The 16,663-nt window shown below is 39.0% G+C and overlaps 1 protein-coding gene across 20 annotated transcripts in view; it reads left to right on the forward strand.

Moving 5' to 3' along the window:
* The window catches only part of SLMAP (sarcolemma associated protein), a 93,837-nt gene that overhangs the window by 31,106 nt on the left and 46,068 nt on the right, over positions 1–16,663 (forward strand). For 10 of the 20 annotated variants that reach the window (XM_028719120.2, XM_028719122.2, XM_028719119.2 and 7 more), the window contains exons 3-5: positions 11,437–11,590; positions 13,983–14,055; positions 15,718–15,754. In XM_028719120.2, the coding sequence (XP_028574953.2) occupies positions 11,437–11,590; positions 13,983–14,055; positions 15,718–15,754 (264 nt within the window). The remainder of the gene's footprint in view (positions 1–11,436; positions 11,591–13,982; positions 14,056–15,717; positions 15,755–16,663) is intronic. The other 10 variants (XM_028719123.2, XM_028719126.2, XM_028719125.2 and 7 more) reach the window with 1 other exon arrangement.

Raw genomic sequence — 16,663 nt, forward strand, 5'->3', positions numbered from 1 at the left:
CACTACTGTGCCTGTATATGAAGAAGGTAGTAGAATTGGCTGACAAAATAGAAGGCTGGTTGTATTTTGGAGTGAGAAATCATAATAAAACACTGAGATATAATGTATGTGGTAGAAAAACAAGGATTTTAACTCTGCTTCCTTTTTATTTTGAGTCTCATAATACAAGTTGCTTTCTTAAAAGCACCAGTTTATACAATCATTATATGATGATTTTTATTTATTTTGCCACGTAGAGATGTTCTTTAACAGGGTCATCTTTGCAGTTTCTTCATTATTATTTTTAAAGAGTAAACACAGGTTTTCAGAGATTATCTCTTTAATGGATCTCTTCAGTGCTGCTAGAGATCTAAAATGTTCTGCTTCAAGTACAGTGATTTCAGGGGTCCAACTTTTTGTGGCCTGCCAAGCTTTCTTCAAGGTATTCACCGCCTATATTAAATTATATTATATTTGTGTTCCTTGTTCCAGGTGTCACAAGATCTTCGTATCTTCAAGATCCACAACTTAGTCACTTGCCCCTGAGGGTAGGGTAGGGAAGTTTATACTACCTCTTTCCTCACTGGAATGTTAAGCTCTAGTGATATGGGTGTGTCATTATAAAACAGAACTAGAAGCCTGTTCCTTTACCAGCACTAGTATAATATTCTCTTGGGTAGAATTAGCATGCTTATTTTAGAATGAAAGTCTGTTTTCAATATTTCATTCTTTTCAGTATAGGTTATTCAACTTTTAGCTTTCATTTGCTGGAAACTAATAAAAGTGAGACATACTATAGGTCAGCTGGAATGGAAGGATGAATAATTGTGTTGAAAGTAGAAAACATCTGTGCATCTCCTGAAGTATATTGAATTAGTTCTGTGTCTGATTTAAAGGTACAGATGCATGACCTTTGTGGGTTGAAAACAAATACCAAAATTCTACACAATGGAAACTCCGATTTTGTGCCAAGAAAAGCTGATATTTTTTTTTGACACACAATGCACTGAAAAAGCAATACTTGAGATAAATCTTAGGGAGAGGTCTGATCCCACTGGGTCTTACCCGCTGGGTGGACAAGTTAAATACGGTTTGCAACTGTGAAGACTGCAGATTTTCTATCTGCAGTAACTAATGAGTGAAGAAAATTCTTAAGAGAAAGTTCTGTATCTTGCCAGGGAGATTAAGAAATTTAAGTCATTTTATTCATTTAGGTTTATTCAGATTTGCAGGAATTTATTTATTTCACCTCATTTTTTATGTTTTCAATATTTCATTTGACTATTTGTTTTAAACTATTTGTTCTGCTCTGCCAAAGAAATGCAGCATTTTGAGTTAGTTTATGTTGTAGTTTATTCGGGCTGGAGTTACCTTCTGTTAGTGTTACATTCATTCTGTTAATCTTTTACTTTGTGATGGTCTGATGACTAGATATAAATAATCCAATTCTGACGTGCATACATTATGCAAATTAAGCTAATTTGCATATGTTTGCTGTTGGTGGTGGTGTTGCTTTGCTGAATGTGAAGTGGCTAATCACCTGAAGCTCTGCCTCACACACTTGCAGACATGGCCCAAGGTTTGAACTTCTCCTAAGGTGGGAACTACCAGTGGTGTCAGCAAATATACATTGCCAGACCTCACTTGGCCTGCCAACACAGAGTGTTTGTGTGTGCTTTCAGCAGAGAGGAGGAACATCCAGCCCATAGACCAACTGCTGCTCTCAGGGCTTCCCAATCTTGTCCTCCAGACTCTTCCCCATCCACCTTTTCCCTGCTGTTGGGCTGTTATCTATGGGCAATTGAACAACGTTCAGAGAGCTTGGCCCATCAGATATTGTAGCTCAGCAGTGGGGAAGAGGAAACATGGTTGAGTATGCACGTTGTTCAGTATGAAAACAACAACCCTTTCTCACCTCATGGAGCTGTTGAGAGAGAAGGAGATCACTCTCTTACTCCATGAGCAGTTTGTTGTGAGAAAGGGAACGCTTTTCCAGCAAGCAGCATGGAAGCCAAGAGAGCTGAATGTAATGTGTGTGTGCACATACTGGCTCTGTCCACTTTGGGTTTTGGCACTGCCTACTGTTGGCATGTTGCTTACACCAAGGGAAGGTGGCCTTGGTGCAGGCCCTTGGCTTACAGGTTTAAAGCAGATCAGGGTATAAAGTTAGGGCAATGTTCCTCAAACTTGGGTCCTTAGCTGATGTTGGACTACAACTCCCAATATCCCTAGCTAGAAGGACCAGCGGTCAGGGATGATGGAAGTCGTAGTCCAACAACACTAAGTTAGGGTGGAATATCTTTATGTAGAAGCCTGCTGAGACTGATAATATGTTTTTGCACTTTTTGTGTTTTGTGGTTGTAACTATTTTATTTGCTTTATATGTACATGTTTTATTGTCGTAACCAGCTCTGAGACCTTGTAGTACAGGGCGGGTAAGAAATCTAATATTGTAAATAAATAAACAACTTCATCAAACATGTTTCAAGCCACATTTAAATAGTGGAAAGGTGGGATAAAAATCCATTACTTAAAAAAACCACACCTAAATAATGAAACTTCCTGTACATCCAAAATTGAGGAGAAAGCTAGACTATAATAGTTTACACTGATGTGCATATGGAGGGGCATTTAGCCCTGTGATTCCTCTGCCTGCAGTCTGAAGTGTTTCAATTCAGGAACAGTTACCACCTCATCTGTTTGTGGGAACTAGGCCTAAGTCAGGCAGAATGTGAACAATTTTATGATCAAAGTATTTAACAAATATATTACAGTGTACTGTCCACCTGTGACAGTTCTGCTGAGTGACACTACTGGTACATCAGGATGAAAATAAAGCTATCCATTGCCATTACTGCCACATCACAGGACTCTATGGCTTATTTAGTCAGATTCCACTAGGATTTTCTGCCACTTGTATTCAAGATTTAAGCAATCTGGTAAACCAAGGAACCTGGTGTTTCCAAATCAGATGCTAAGAAATCACTATTCCATAATTAGCTTTCGTTCTTGCGTTTGTTCATTTTTTCCTTTTTTGGTAAAAATATTTATTCTTATGCCCCATAAACACTGGTAGGCATATGTTCAGAGTACTTGCATTTGAGTAGACTGAGTAGAAGATTAAGAGACAAGAGAGGAGCTCAACTAAAACAATTGATGTTTGGGAACAGTTGAATGAAGCTATGGTATAGGCTTGATGTAAAGTGATGGAAGCTAGCTATATCACTGTTGCTGTTTTAAAGAAAACTAGCTGCATTTGTGTTAGAAATAAGGCTGCTGCTCACTGGTGTAGTGTAATCTAGGAAGAGATTATAAGCAAACTCTACAAACTGTTCTGTTGAGGTATTCTTTCCTAATGAAAGGAAGTAAATTTAATTTGCTTGATGTTTCAATTTCCTGTTGGTTCATTTGATACGGCTGCTGTGTATATGCTTGTCTGATAGGTATTTCCTGTCCTGTGTGTGATGACATGACTAATTTATTGCCATGGGGTGAGATCTAGTTATGGAAGTGTGTGTTAGGAACAAAAACACTGAACGTGAAGAGAGTATGCCAAAGGAGATGGGTCAGAACTGGCACTTGAGCAAGTTTTTGTAATGGTCATGTGCCAACCTACTCTAATGCTTGAAAAACTCCTAGAAAAATAATTGTATCACACACACAAAAAAAAGTTTAAATCTTTTAGAAATCTAAACCAGTAATCTCTTAAAAAGAACTGTATCAGATTGTTGTGCTGACATAGGATAGTAGCTGCGATTCTCAATTATGCATTCCTAAACACCATTTATTTATATTTAGGATATTTACATGTATGTCAATATGTCCATTATTGCAGCTCATAACTTTTTAATAGGCAGTTAAATAAGAAGTTATTTGTTTCACTTGGATGATGCAGCACTTTATGTCAGGTGTGGGGAATCTTTGGCATGCCGGATGTTGCTGAACTACAACTACCATCATCCTTTGCTGTTGGCCATGCTTGGTGGTATGGATGGGAGTTGTAGTTCAGGAACATCTGAGGGACCAAAGGCTCCCCATCTCGGCTTTATGTTATTCATTGTTGTGTTTCTTTTAAAAATATATTCTTGAGTTCTCAATCCACTACTGTTTGGGGTATGTAAAAGATTCTCAAAGCATACTGAAAAGCATTCACTCACCTAGCAACCAGTGTATGTAAATATATTTTGGTGTGAAAACATTATTTCATGTGCTATCTGGAGAATCCCCATAACCTTTACAATTGATGTTTCTGGAGAGAAAGGAAGGAACTTGTGTTAATAGATTTACTTGGAAACTAAGCAACTAAAGTCACTTCCCCTTGACCTCCACGAAGCCATCACTTTTTATTTTGTTCCTTTTCACTATTTGCCCTAACTTTATCTTACCACACTATGACACCATGTATAATGCTAGTATCATCTAAAACACTGCCTTAGTCTTCTCAGCGCCGTCCAGAACTCTGCTGCCAGCTCATACTCTCTCTCTCATCTCTCAGTCTATACAATGCGTTTCCTTAAATATCTGCATTGGTTTCCCATACTATTTGCATCCATTCCCCACAGCCTTCCCCAAACTATCTTTTCATGTTCATTTATTGATATATCCCTACATTCCTCCAACTCTACCACTCACAGTCACCCAAGGGTCTTCTGCCCTCTGAAATGATTACATATCCCTTTTTTGCCCTTGAACCAGGACTCTCCACCCAGTAATGTTACATATTGCTATCTCTTTCAAAGCCCACATTACCCATTAAGCATTTGGCTCTAATGGTTTAGTTGTCACCCCCAGTTACAACAAAGCTGTCATCCCCAGTTATATGTAACTGTGCTTGCTTTCTTCCTTTCATTCGTTGCCTCTCCCCCCCCCCCTTTTGTTTTTCTACAACTCTCAAAATTAGACTCTAAACTCTTTTTTTTTTTAAATTTTTTATTGCGTTTCTTTCCATAGTTTTGTACATTGCAGACACATACAATAGATACAAGAAACATTTTTTCTTTTTTAACAACACAAAAAGCAACACACACACAAAAAAAGAAAGAAATAGATACATTTGGACTTCCCCACCCCTTCCGGATCTGCGTTCTTTAAATTAACCATGTCAGCAATTTGTTGCCTTATTTCATACCTCACTGTAACTTTCAATTGTTATGTATCCAAATTCAATGTATTATATCTCAGTTTTAGTACCTTTAAAATAAACATAACATATTCAGTTCAATTTGTCTCCTTTTCTCTTTTATCACTTATTTTACCATTTACTTAATCATAATTGCTAAAGCATAACATTTCCTGATCGTGCACTATCTTAAGATTCATACAGTTTGTAATATTTTTGCAAATAGTCTTTAAATTTTTTCCAGTCCCCCTCAATTGTTTCTTGATCCAAATCTCGGATTCTGCCGGTCAGTTCAGCTATCTCCATGTAGTTCATCAACTGCGTCTGCCATTCCTCCAGCGTGGGCAAATCTTGTGTCTTCCAACTCTTTGCGATGAGTATTCTTGCTGCTGTGCTAGCGTACATAAACAAAGTTCTGTCCTTCTTTGACATTTTCTGGTCCACCATACCCAGCAGGAAGGCCTCTGGTTTCTTGGGAAAGGTATACCTAAATACCTTTTTCAATTCATTATAAATCATTTCCCAGAAGGCCCTCACTTTTGGGCAGGTCCACCAGAGATGAAAAAAGGTCCCCTCTGCCTCCTTACACTTCCAACATTTGTTGTCAGACAGGTGGTGAATCTTAGCTAACTTGACTGGGGTCATGTACCACCGGTATATCATTTTCATAATGTTTTCCTTCAAGGCACTACATGCCGTGAATTTCATTCCGGTGTTCCATAACCTTTCCCAGTCTTCAAACATAATGTTATGTCCAACATCCTGTGCCCATTTTATCATGGCAGATTTAACTGTCTCGTCCTGTGTATTCCATTTAAGCAGCAAGTTATACATTTTCGAAAGTGTTTTAGTTTTTGATTCTAACAATTCCGTCTCTAATTTCGATTTTTCCACCTGGAAACCCACTTTTTTGTCCATTTTAAAAACCTCTTGAATTTGAGCATAGTGTAACCAATCTCGCACCTTATTTTTTAGTTTATCCTGGCTCTGCAACTTCCAGTTATCTCCAATTTTTTCAATTAATTCCCAATATTTCGGCCAGTAGGCCTCCATATTGGGTCTTTTTCGAGCCTTGGCCTCCACCGGTGATAACCACCTCGGTGTTTTACTCTCTAATAAGTCTTTGTATTTCAACCAGACTGCAAAAATTGCTTTTCTGACAATATGGTTTCTGAACAGTTTATGAACTTTAACCTTGTCATACCATAGGTATGCATGCCAACCAAAAGCATTGTCAAATCCTTCCAGATCTAGAACATCAGTGTTTTCCAACAAAAACCAATCTTTCAGCCAGCAGAAGGCTGCAGCTTCATAGTACAACCTCAAGTCCGGCAGGACAAACCCTCCTCTTTCTTTCGAATCAGTTAATATTTTAAACTTTATTCGAGGCTTTTTGCCCTGCCAGACAAACTTAGATATATCCTTCTGCCATTTTCCAAAACATTCCACTCTGTCCACGATCTGTAGGGTTTGAAACAAAAACAACATTTTCGGCAATACATTCATTTTTATAGCTGCGATTCTTCCCAACAAGGAAAGTTTCAATCTTGACCAAATTTCTAAGTCCTTTTTAACTTCCAACCAACATTTCTCATAATTGTCTTTAAATAAATTCAAATTTCTGGAAGACAAATAGATCCCTAAGTATTTCACTTTTTTGACCACACTTAATTCTGTTTCTCTCTGAAACCCCTCTGTTTCTGTAAGTGTCAAATTCTTGGTCAGAACCTTAGTTTTTTGTTTGTTCAACTTAAATCCCGCCACCCGACCAAACTCAGATATAAGTTCCAAAACTCTTTTTGTACTGGGCTCTGGCTCCTGCAATGTCAAAACTAGATCATCTGCAAAGGCTTTCAGTTTATATTGTTTCACTCCGACCTCTATCCCTTGTACCAACCGGTCCTCCCTTATCATGTTCAGTAGCACCTCCAGGACTGAAATAAATAAAAGAGGGGACAGAGGGCACCCTTGTCGTGTCCCTTTTTCAATTTTAAATTCCTCCGTCACCACATTGTTCACTATTAGTTTAGCTTTCTGCTCTGAATAAATTGCTTGTATTCCATTTTCAAACCCCCGTCCCACTCCCATCCCTTCCAGGTTTTTCTTCATAAACATCCAAGATATGTTGTCAAATGCTTTCTCCGCATCAATAAAAATTAACACCGCCCTTGTGTTCCTATTGGTTTGCAAAAGTTCCAAAATGTCAATGATGTTTCTGGTATTCTCATATAAATGTCTACCAGGGAGAAAGCCTGCTTGGTCTTTGTGAATTACTTCATTTAAAACCTTTTTAAGTCTACTTGCCAAAATGTCTGCAAATATTTTATAATCCACATTCAGGAGTGAGATGGGACGGTAGTTCTTAAGCTGAGTCTTTTCAGATTCTGTCTTAGGTATCAATGTGATGAAAGCTTCTTTCCACGTTTCTGGTGCCCTCTTCCCATCCATAATCTGGTTGCATACCTCCAACAGAGGTTGTATCAAATAATCCTTCAAAGTCTTGTAGTATTTGGAGGTAAGCCCATCCGGACCTGGAGATTTGCCTAATTGCATATTCTGAATGGCACCTTCAATTTCCTGTGAAGTTATTGTAGAGTTCAAGATTGATCTTTTATCTTGAGTTATTTTTGATAGTCCATTTGTCTTTAAAAATTGATCTATCTCTGATTCTTTCTGAGGCCCCTGTGCATAAAGTTCTTTAAAATATCTGTGGAAGCACTTCCTAATTTCTTCTGGTTTCTGTACCATTCTTCCTTCAATCTCTAGATTTGTAACTGTGTTTAGCTTTTGTCTTTTTTTCAGCTGCCAAGCTAGCAGCTTTCCACATTTATTTGCTGATTCAAACGATCTTTGCTTCATCTGTTTAATTTTCCATTCAATCTCCTGATTTATCAGCTTAGAATATTCTGCTTGATGGAATTTGATTTCTCTCAGCACCTCCTTTGACTTTGGTTTAGTTCTCAATTTTTTCTCTCCTTGATGTATTTTCTCCAATATTTTGTCCTTCTTTCCATTCCAGAGCTTTTTCTTAATTGTGTTCTGTTGTATCAGAAACCCTCTCATAACAGCTTTGCTTGCGTCCCAGATCGTTCTTTTTTCTACTGTAGTATTCAAATTTATCTCAAAATAGTCCTTTAGCGTTTTTTGGGCCTTTTTCACAATTTCTTGATCTCTTAATAGTGTGTCATTCATTCTCCATCTGAAGGAACCGGATTGAGTTAGTCTGAATTCTAATTTCAGAGCGTTGTGGTCGGAGCATGTTTTTGGGCAGATTTCCACCTTTCTGGTCTTAGGTGCCAGCCCTCCAGACGTCCAGATTTGGTCGATCCTTGTCCAGGACAGGTGGGCCTCAGAGAAAAAAGTTCCTTCTTTACCTAGGGGGTTCTTTGTCCTCCATATGTCAATCAAATCCAAATTGTCAGTCAGTTCGAAAAAAGTTTTAGGCAGTCTACCGTCTGATGTTAAATTTTGACTTTGAGACTTATCCATATGTGTAGACACCACTCCATTCATGTCTCCCATCATTATGATGTTGTTATAGTCCAAATAATCCAGCAAAGTCTCATGCAGCTTCTTGAAAAATTCTGATTTCCCGTCGTTTGGAGCATATATTCCTAATATCAAAATTTTTTCTCCTTGTGTCTGGATTTCAATCGCCAAGATTCTTCCTTGTTCATCCTTAAATAAAAATTTGGGCATCAGGCTCTCCTTAGCGTAGATCACCACTCCTCTTTTCTTAACCTTATCTGATGAGATAAATTCTTGGCCTAGTCTTTTGTTAACCAAAACTTTTCTGTGGAGCCTGGTCACATGGGTTTCTTGTAGGCAAATAATGTCCAATTGTTCTTTCTTCAATATGTGAAATATCTTCCTTCTTTTCTCCGGGGAATTTCCGCCATTTATATTCCAACTAAATAGCTGCAGAGACATCCTGAATTATTTTGTTCCGCCTAGAGTGGTGTGTCTTCTTTGTCCTCTGGTCCCGAGGGTATAGGTGTTCCTCCGCCGCCAGGCGGTATAGGCCCAGATTGAGGTAGGGGCCAATGAGCTGCTGCTTCTTTTTGGAGATCTTCTCCGTGATCGTGCAGGAACTTTTGTAGGTCCTCTGATGTTCTTATTTTAACCTTCTTCTGTTTGTAGGAAAATGATAATCCTTGTGGAAACTCCCACCTATAAGGAATTGAGTTGAGTCTCAACAACTTTGCCAATTCTGAGTAGGTGGCTCTCAAGTCCAATAACTGTTTAGGTATATCTCTGTAAATTTCCACCCTTTTATCTTGTATCTCAAGTGAGTTTTTAAAATGAAGGCCTAGTATCTTGTCTCTCTCATCCCTTGTTCTCAAAGCTATCAAACAGTCTCTAGATCTGTCCTTTCTTACCAATCTTCCCAGTCGAAAAGCCGATACTATTTTGAAATCAGTTTCTTCTTTTATAGCCCAGAACTTTGAGAATTCTGTTGTCAAAAATCCGATCAAATCTTCTTGTTCAATTTCTGGAATAGCCCTTAGTCTGAGGTTAGTCTCCCGATTTTTCAATTCCACCAAAGAAAGATAGGTTTGCTGGTCTCCAATCTGTTTATGCAGAGGCTTGACTTCTGCTTTAACTTCCTCGACCTCTTTCTTAGCTGATGTTGCTATTTGAATGGCTTCCCCTGCTAATTTACGATTCTCTTCTGTTGCTCCTTGCAATTTCTCAATTGCTTGTGTATGTTGGGAAACCTGATCCGTCAATTTCTGAATCGAGGATGTAGCTTGGTCAATTTTGATTGATTGATTATCTACTTTTTGATTTAAAGTTGACAGCTGTTCCAGAATTTGCTTCAGAACAGCCTCTGATCCTCCTGCTGCCATATCCTCCTCTTCAGGTTCTTTAGGCTTTTCAACTTCTAACTTTTGCGTTGCAAGCACAGCTGGAACCGATAATCTGCGTCCCTGAGCCAAAGTTGTTTGTACAAGCTGTGCCTGCTTTTTCGCTTTTTCTTTTTCCTTAGCTTCCTTAGCTTTGGCTGCTCTTGTCTTTCCTGTACCACTCATCAGTCAATGTTCAAGGTCAAATATTGTAATCCCATGGGAAAGACAAGTCCACTTCAAAAACAATCCAATGAGAGAAAGTAAACAAATAGAGCTGTTCCCAGGCCTTTATATTCCCAAAGTCCTCTAGGGGGAGTGCCCCCAAAGTTCAGTAAGAAGAAGGCAACTTTTCCGCCATTAAAATCCCTATTGTTCCAATTTTAAAAGCACAATTGTCCCAAAACACTTAAAAAGCAGATTCTGCAGAGCACTTCCAAACTTTAACAAAGTTCCAACAAGGTGCCTGCAACAATATCCAGTCTAGCTAGTTGAGCTCAAAAATGTCACTTTAGTATCCAAAAGTATCTAGGAGTTTTGTAACAGTTCCACAGTTAAGGCAACTTCCCCCCGGCAGCCCGATGATTTGGAGATCAAAACCTCTGTTGCCCCCAGGCAAGGGGACCGCTCCAAATTAATTTTTAAAGGTTTACTCACTGGTAATTCTGTGTTTCTTCTTTAAAAGTCGGTTTAAAGATGCACGAACGTCCCTCTTTAACGCTTCCCCACACAGCGCATTCAGCTCCTCCTGTCCTTTGCTTTGATCTTAAAAGCAGTGCCGGAAGACGGACTTCCTTTTTCTCGTCTCCCGGTTTCAGCCAAATTCTTTAAATTTATTCCACCGAATTTCAAGTCTTTACTCACGGGATTGTTGTTTCAGCCTGATATTTCCAGGAAGAAAGGTCGGCGCTCATCCGTGACAGCCTCGCGGCTTCGCCTCCGCAGAAAGAGCGATGAACTCACAGCACCGCTCCCCCTCCTTCACTCCGGAGCCCCTTACGGGGTCCCTTCCGCGAATTCGGGTTCGCTCCAGGTGCCCGCCGAGTCCCACGGCCACGAGCTCACTCTACTCGTGGTTTATCTTCATGGGTTGCCGCTGCGCCGTAGCGAACAACCCTTTTCTGCGGTGCCCCTCTTCACAGCTCGAAGAGGTCAGCCATCACGGTTTCGCGCCGCCTCCGGAAGTCAAAATTAGACTCTAAACTCTTTGAGGAAGCAACTCTTTACATTTGATTTGCTCTGAAAGCATTCATGGTGCTGTAGTAGTAGTAGTAGTAGTAGTAGTAGTAGTAATAATAATAATAATAATAATAATAATAATAATAATAATATACAGTATGTGATAATAGGAATTATTATTATCATTACTTCTTAATGTGTAGTGGGATAATGTGTAGTGGACTGATGATCATTTTAAACTTGGATTTGCCTTTAGTCTTTAATGTAACATTTTTCTTGCAGGTGACTTAAATTTATCTGTTTTTCTTACAGTTCTATCTTCAAGACACTAAGAGTAGCAATGGTACCTTTATAAATAGTCAGAGATTGAGCAGAGGATCTGAGGAAAGCCCACCATGTGAAATTCTGTCTGGTGATATCATTCAATTTGGCGTAGATGTGACGGAGAACACGCGGAAAGGTAAGGGTACGGATCACTTTCTTTCCTCTGTTTTTAAGTTGAGAATCTCAAGTATGTTCTATCCATAAGCAAACTTTAAAGAAAAACAAAGCACTTAGTTTAGATTTGGTATTTTACAGTATCTTCTTAAAAGCATCTCTTCATACACCCAGGCAGATATACCATCCTGATTGGTATTATGGTGCTGGTGTATATGCTTTTAACCCTTCCAGCTTTTGTCAGAACCATTTGTGCTGCTGTCCCAATCGAGACTGCACCTCCCTTATGAGTGCTGATTAGAGGAACAACATAAACAAATGCAAATACACATTTAAGAAACCATGTAGTGTGGCAGCGCCTTTATAGACTTATGGTATGTTATTAGTTAGCCCTGATAGTTTTACTGAAGGGGAACACAGAGGTCCTTTAAATAAAAGAAAAATAAATGAACACCTTCTGTATAAGTATTGGATTTGCTGTTACTTTTCTGCATGTTGCCTATTCCTGTGATGCCTTTTTTTGCAAACAGGTAATGCTTTTCATTCCAGACGAGTGTCAAAACATTACAGAAATCAGCAACGTCTGAAAAATAAACTGGTGGACTTGCATAATTTTCACATTTTATAAAATGTGATTTAAGGGAAGCAGTCTATTGGAAACTTGATATGTTTCCCAATTGTTTTAAAATGAAACCTGTAGCTTTTTCATCAGGATGACTGGCTCTTCATTGATGTCTGAACATGTTTTAATCTCAACACTTCTTTTTGTACATTGGGTGTTGTATTTGATGATATTTATCTCTAAATACCCATCTTGTTTGTTTTTCTTAAGTTAGTGCATTGCATGAGAGGGAGAAGTAGAATTCAGTGCCATAGAACTACTATGTGATACTTTATTTACTATTATTTATTTCCTGCCCCTTCTCCAAGATCAACATTTCAATGCAGGCTTCCAGCAGCCACAAGAAATTAGGATGGGAGAATATGATTTGTCCAAGACCACCCAAGCATACTTCATAGCTAAGCCAAGCACTCTATAGCACATTGGCAATAAACTCACTATTTAACACTTGTTTGTTTGTTTTTAAACTGGCTAGTCTGGAACATACAGTGTATGCTTTTCTTTTAGCTGTGTTAGATGTATTTCAAAATGTATTTACACATCACATGAAAGTAGTGACCACCATTTGAACAAATTTGGCAGGTAATTCTCTTTTCAGCATTTAAATTCAAATCAATATATCACTTAGGATAAAAACTACATTTTCTATTTAGCTTCCTTTTGCCACGATGCATGAAGCCCGTGTGCTTATGCAAAGACATGTTGTGCACAAGGAATTTACCTACATTTCAGTGGCATCTCCTCACATCTCATGGATGGATTGATGCTCTAGAGGTTTCTATGACATTTGAGTGTGACTCAGGAGGGCTGCTTTCAGAAGAGGAACCAAAAAACTATAAGTGTGTAAAATACTGTTCCTGCTGCTTCGGATCTCTTTTACCTGAGGTGGAAATGCTCTTTTCAAGCACACATTATCATGTATCTCTGACTATGCTTTTTACAGACTCCTCTAATTGTTGCAAAGTATTCTTTTTGCTAGGGACGCGGGTGGCGCTGTGGGTTAAACCACAGAGCCTAGGACTTGCCGATCAGAAGGTCAGCAGTTCAAATCCCCATGATTGGGTGAGCTCCCATTGCTCAGTCCCTCCTCCTGCCCACCTAGCAGTTCGAAAGCACGTCAAAGTGCAAGTAGATCAATAGGTACCGCTCCGGCGGGAAGGTAAACGGCATTTCCGTGCGCTGCTCTGGTTCGCCAGAAGCGGCTTAGTCATGCTGGCCACATGACCCAGAAGCTGTATGCCGGCTCTCTTGGCCAATAAAGCGAGATGAGCGCGGCAACCCCAGAGTCGGTCATGACTGGACCTAATGGTCAGGGGTCCCTTTACCTATTCTTTTTGTTCCCCAAATTAATTCATCAACATGCCTGAAATAGTATAGGGTTTCTTAGTCTTACTCTTTCTGATCTAAGGTTGGTCTTACACACTTAGGCAACCAATCTAATTTTCATGTACTTGTTTTTGCATAACTTTTGAAAACTTGTGGTTTTCAAGCTTGTGGTTTTTTGTTATCCTCAAGAGTTGTCTGAAATATTGCCCAGTCTTAGTTTTCTGGTGCCTGCTGTCTGAACAATTCAGAATTGGATCGACATCACAGAGTGGCATGGGCCTTAAGTCTATCTGAGCTTTTTGACACCAACACCCAATCATCCTCTGTTTAACTTTGCTTGTACACTTGACTGTTTTATTCTTTGTCAGAGAGAATTACTTCGGTATTATTGAATGTTTCGTTGTTTTCACTTTTCAGTGACTAATTTTATTGAATACTTACTTAGAACTTACAATGTTAATGTTCTTTCCAGTCACCCATGGATGCATTGTCTCTACAATAAAACTATTTCTCCCAGATGGTATGGAAGCTAGGCTACGGTCAGAGTAAGTGTAACTTTGCAGTTGTTCTAATATCAAACATGTTTCAGATGGTTAAGAATTTCTACATAGCAGGACTAAAACTGCTGTCTAATACAATGACCTTAATATTGCAGAGCTAGGGTTATTAACATCACCACCTATTTGGTATAAGACCATAAGTGCTCATCTGTTTAGAGACATCTGATTTATTTATTTATTATTTATTTCACAAGATTTATACACTGCTTGTTTGTAATAAAACCTCAAAGTGGTTTACAAAAAGAAAGAACAATAAAATTACCAGTAAAAAAAAAGTTTAAAACAGCGGGAAAATAACCATATGAATCCCTGTGGACCCATGTGTGTGGGTGAACAACAAAAGAATCGTCTGGGTGCCTATATTCAAAAAGTGGAGCTAGTATACAGAGAACCCCAGTAGCAGAGTATTAAACTCATAAAAATAAGCAGCACGTTAATGTTAGGAATATAGGATGTTAGACCTTTTTATCCCATTCAGCTGCACACAGCAACTGGCCTCTTTCTACCCCCCTTGCAATGAGCAGTCCACATGCCATTGAGTTTAAAATGCTTTACTTACAGATTCAAAGTCTCAGTCATGCCTTGTTCCATGCAGCAACAAAGATAATACAGGCAAAAACACATTTGCGTAGAAAATGCAGAATATGCTGTAAGCTTGGGAGCAAACTTACACACATCCTCCTTAGTTGGTTACACAGTGCAGCAAGAAGGGGGAAGGAGGAAAGCAGCTTCACTTCTTCTCTGGGGGCGAGGGGGCATGACCTAACTGAGTCTATTTAGCAATGCAGCTCTGGTCCTTTACTCAGCCATGCACTAACTAGCACTCATGCATAGTTATGTTTAACTGTAATCTCCCACAAAAACAACTATTTAAAACTTTCAAAAAATAATTAACACCAATGATAAGCTAAAAGCCAGATTAAAACACATGTCAGCCTTCTACATGTCCAGATAGGCTTGCCTAAACAAAATGTTTTTTAGCAGCTGTCAAAAAGAGTACAGCGAGAGTGCCTGCCTGATGTCCATAGGCAGGGAGTTCCAAAGTGTGGGTGCTGCCACGCTAAAAGTTCATTAGCTTAAAAATGAGGGAAGTGTATTATATGGCACCTGTAACAATGCCAGTTCTGCAGATCGAAGTGGTTGAGTTTATGGATGTGGCGTAAGGCGATCTCTCAATTAAACTGGTCTCATGCTGTGAAGGGCCTTATATACTGATAGTAAAGTGAGACGCTGGCCTTGGCCCAGCAACAAATCAGCAGCCAGGGCAGGTCTGAGCAGAGGTGTTATATTCTGACAGGATCCCACTGCTGTCAGCAACTGTGCCTCAGCATTCTGCACTGCATGCCGTTTCCAGGCCAAGTGCAAGGGAACCCCACATAGAGTGCATTTCAATAATTCAGTCTGAAAGTAACCGATGCATGAATTACTGTGGCTGGGCTTTCCTGATCCAGGAATGGTCCTAGCTGCCATACCAGTCTCAGCTGGCAAAAGACACTTCTAGCCACTAAGGCTACCAAAGCCTCCAACGACAAAACTGTGTCCACTAGCACTCACAGGTTGCAAATCTACTCCTTCAGGGACAATAAAACCCTATTCAGGGTATAGAAGGATAATAATATTTTAAACGGTGATGTTTTTCTTCTACAGTGTCATCCATGCTCCCTTACCAAGTCCTGTTGATAAGGTAAGTCCTAGAACATTTCTTTCCTTCTGACACATAGACGTAAAAACAACACTTTTAAAAAGAGCCAAGTGCTTTGAAAGACATATGAAGTGAATATTGATTCCTGAGTACATCTCCTCACCACCACCACCCCAATAACTTCCATACTGTTTGAAAGTGTGGGCGTCCTGCTTTGAGGATGCCAGTCAAAAAGTGGGATGCAGCAAATTGTTTTGAAGGAAGCGCTGAGACAGAAATGTGCCTGAGGGCTGCACGCATTCCATTTTTTATATAAGCACAAATTTATGCCATCTCAAATTGCTTTTTAATTTTTGTTATGATAGTGAAAAATGTTACCTTTTAAGCCTTAAAAGCAATATAAGATAAATTCAACGCAGCAAAACTTATGAGGGACATGTGTACAGACTTAGGAGGATACATACAGCTCAGCAGTCTTAAATTGTTCTAGATGATAATAATAATAATAATAATAATAATAATAATAATAATAATAATAATAATATATTTATTTATTTATATCCCGCCCTCCCCAGCCAAAGCTGGGCTCAGAGTGGCTAACAACAGTAAAAATAGCACAGTTTACATGAAATCACAATTAATTGAAATACATTCTAAAATCATCAATACAAATCAATACATTCTAAAACCCATCTTTCAATAATTCCCGCCCCCTTGAATTCCTTTTTGAAAAATAAGTCTTGTTTGTTTGTTTGTTTGTTTGCTTGTACCCCACCCATCTGATTGGATTGCCCCAGCCACTCTGGGCAGCTAAATGAGTCTTATTATTCTTTATTAAATTTCTGTACCACCCTTGATCCAAGGATAGCAGGGCAGTTTACAATATAAAAACAAAAAATGCATAACATAGTAACAAACAAAACCAAGAATATATTTTTAAAAGTTAATATG

Source organism: Podarcis muralis, chromosome 2 (assembly GCF_964188315.1).
Source record: "Podarcis muralis chromosome 2, rPodMur119.hap1.1, whole genome shotgun sequence".
Taxonomy (NCBI): domain Eukaryota; kingdom Metazoa; phylum Chordata; class Lepidosauria; order Squamata; family Lacertidae; genus Podarcis; species Podarcis muralis.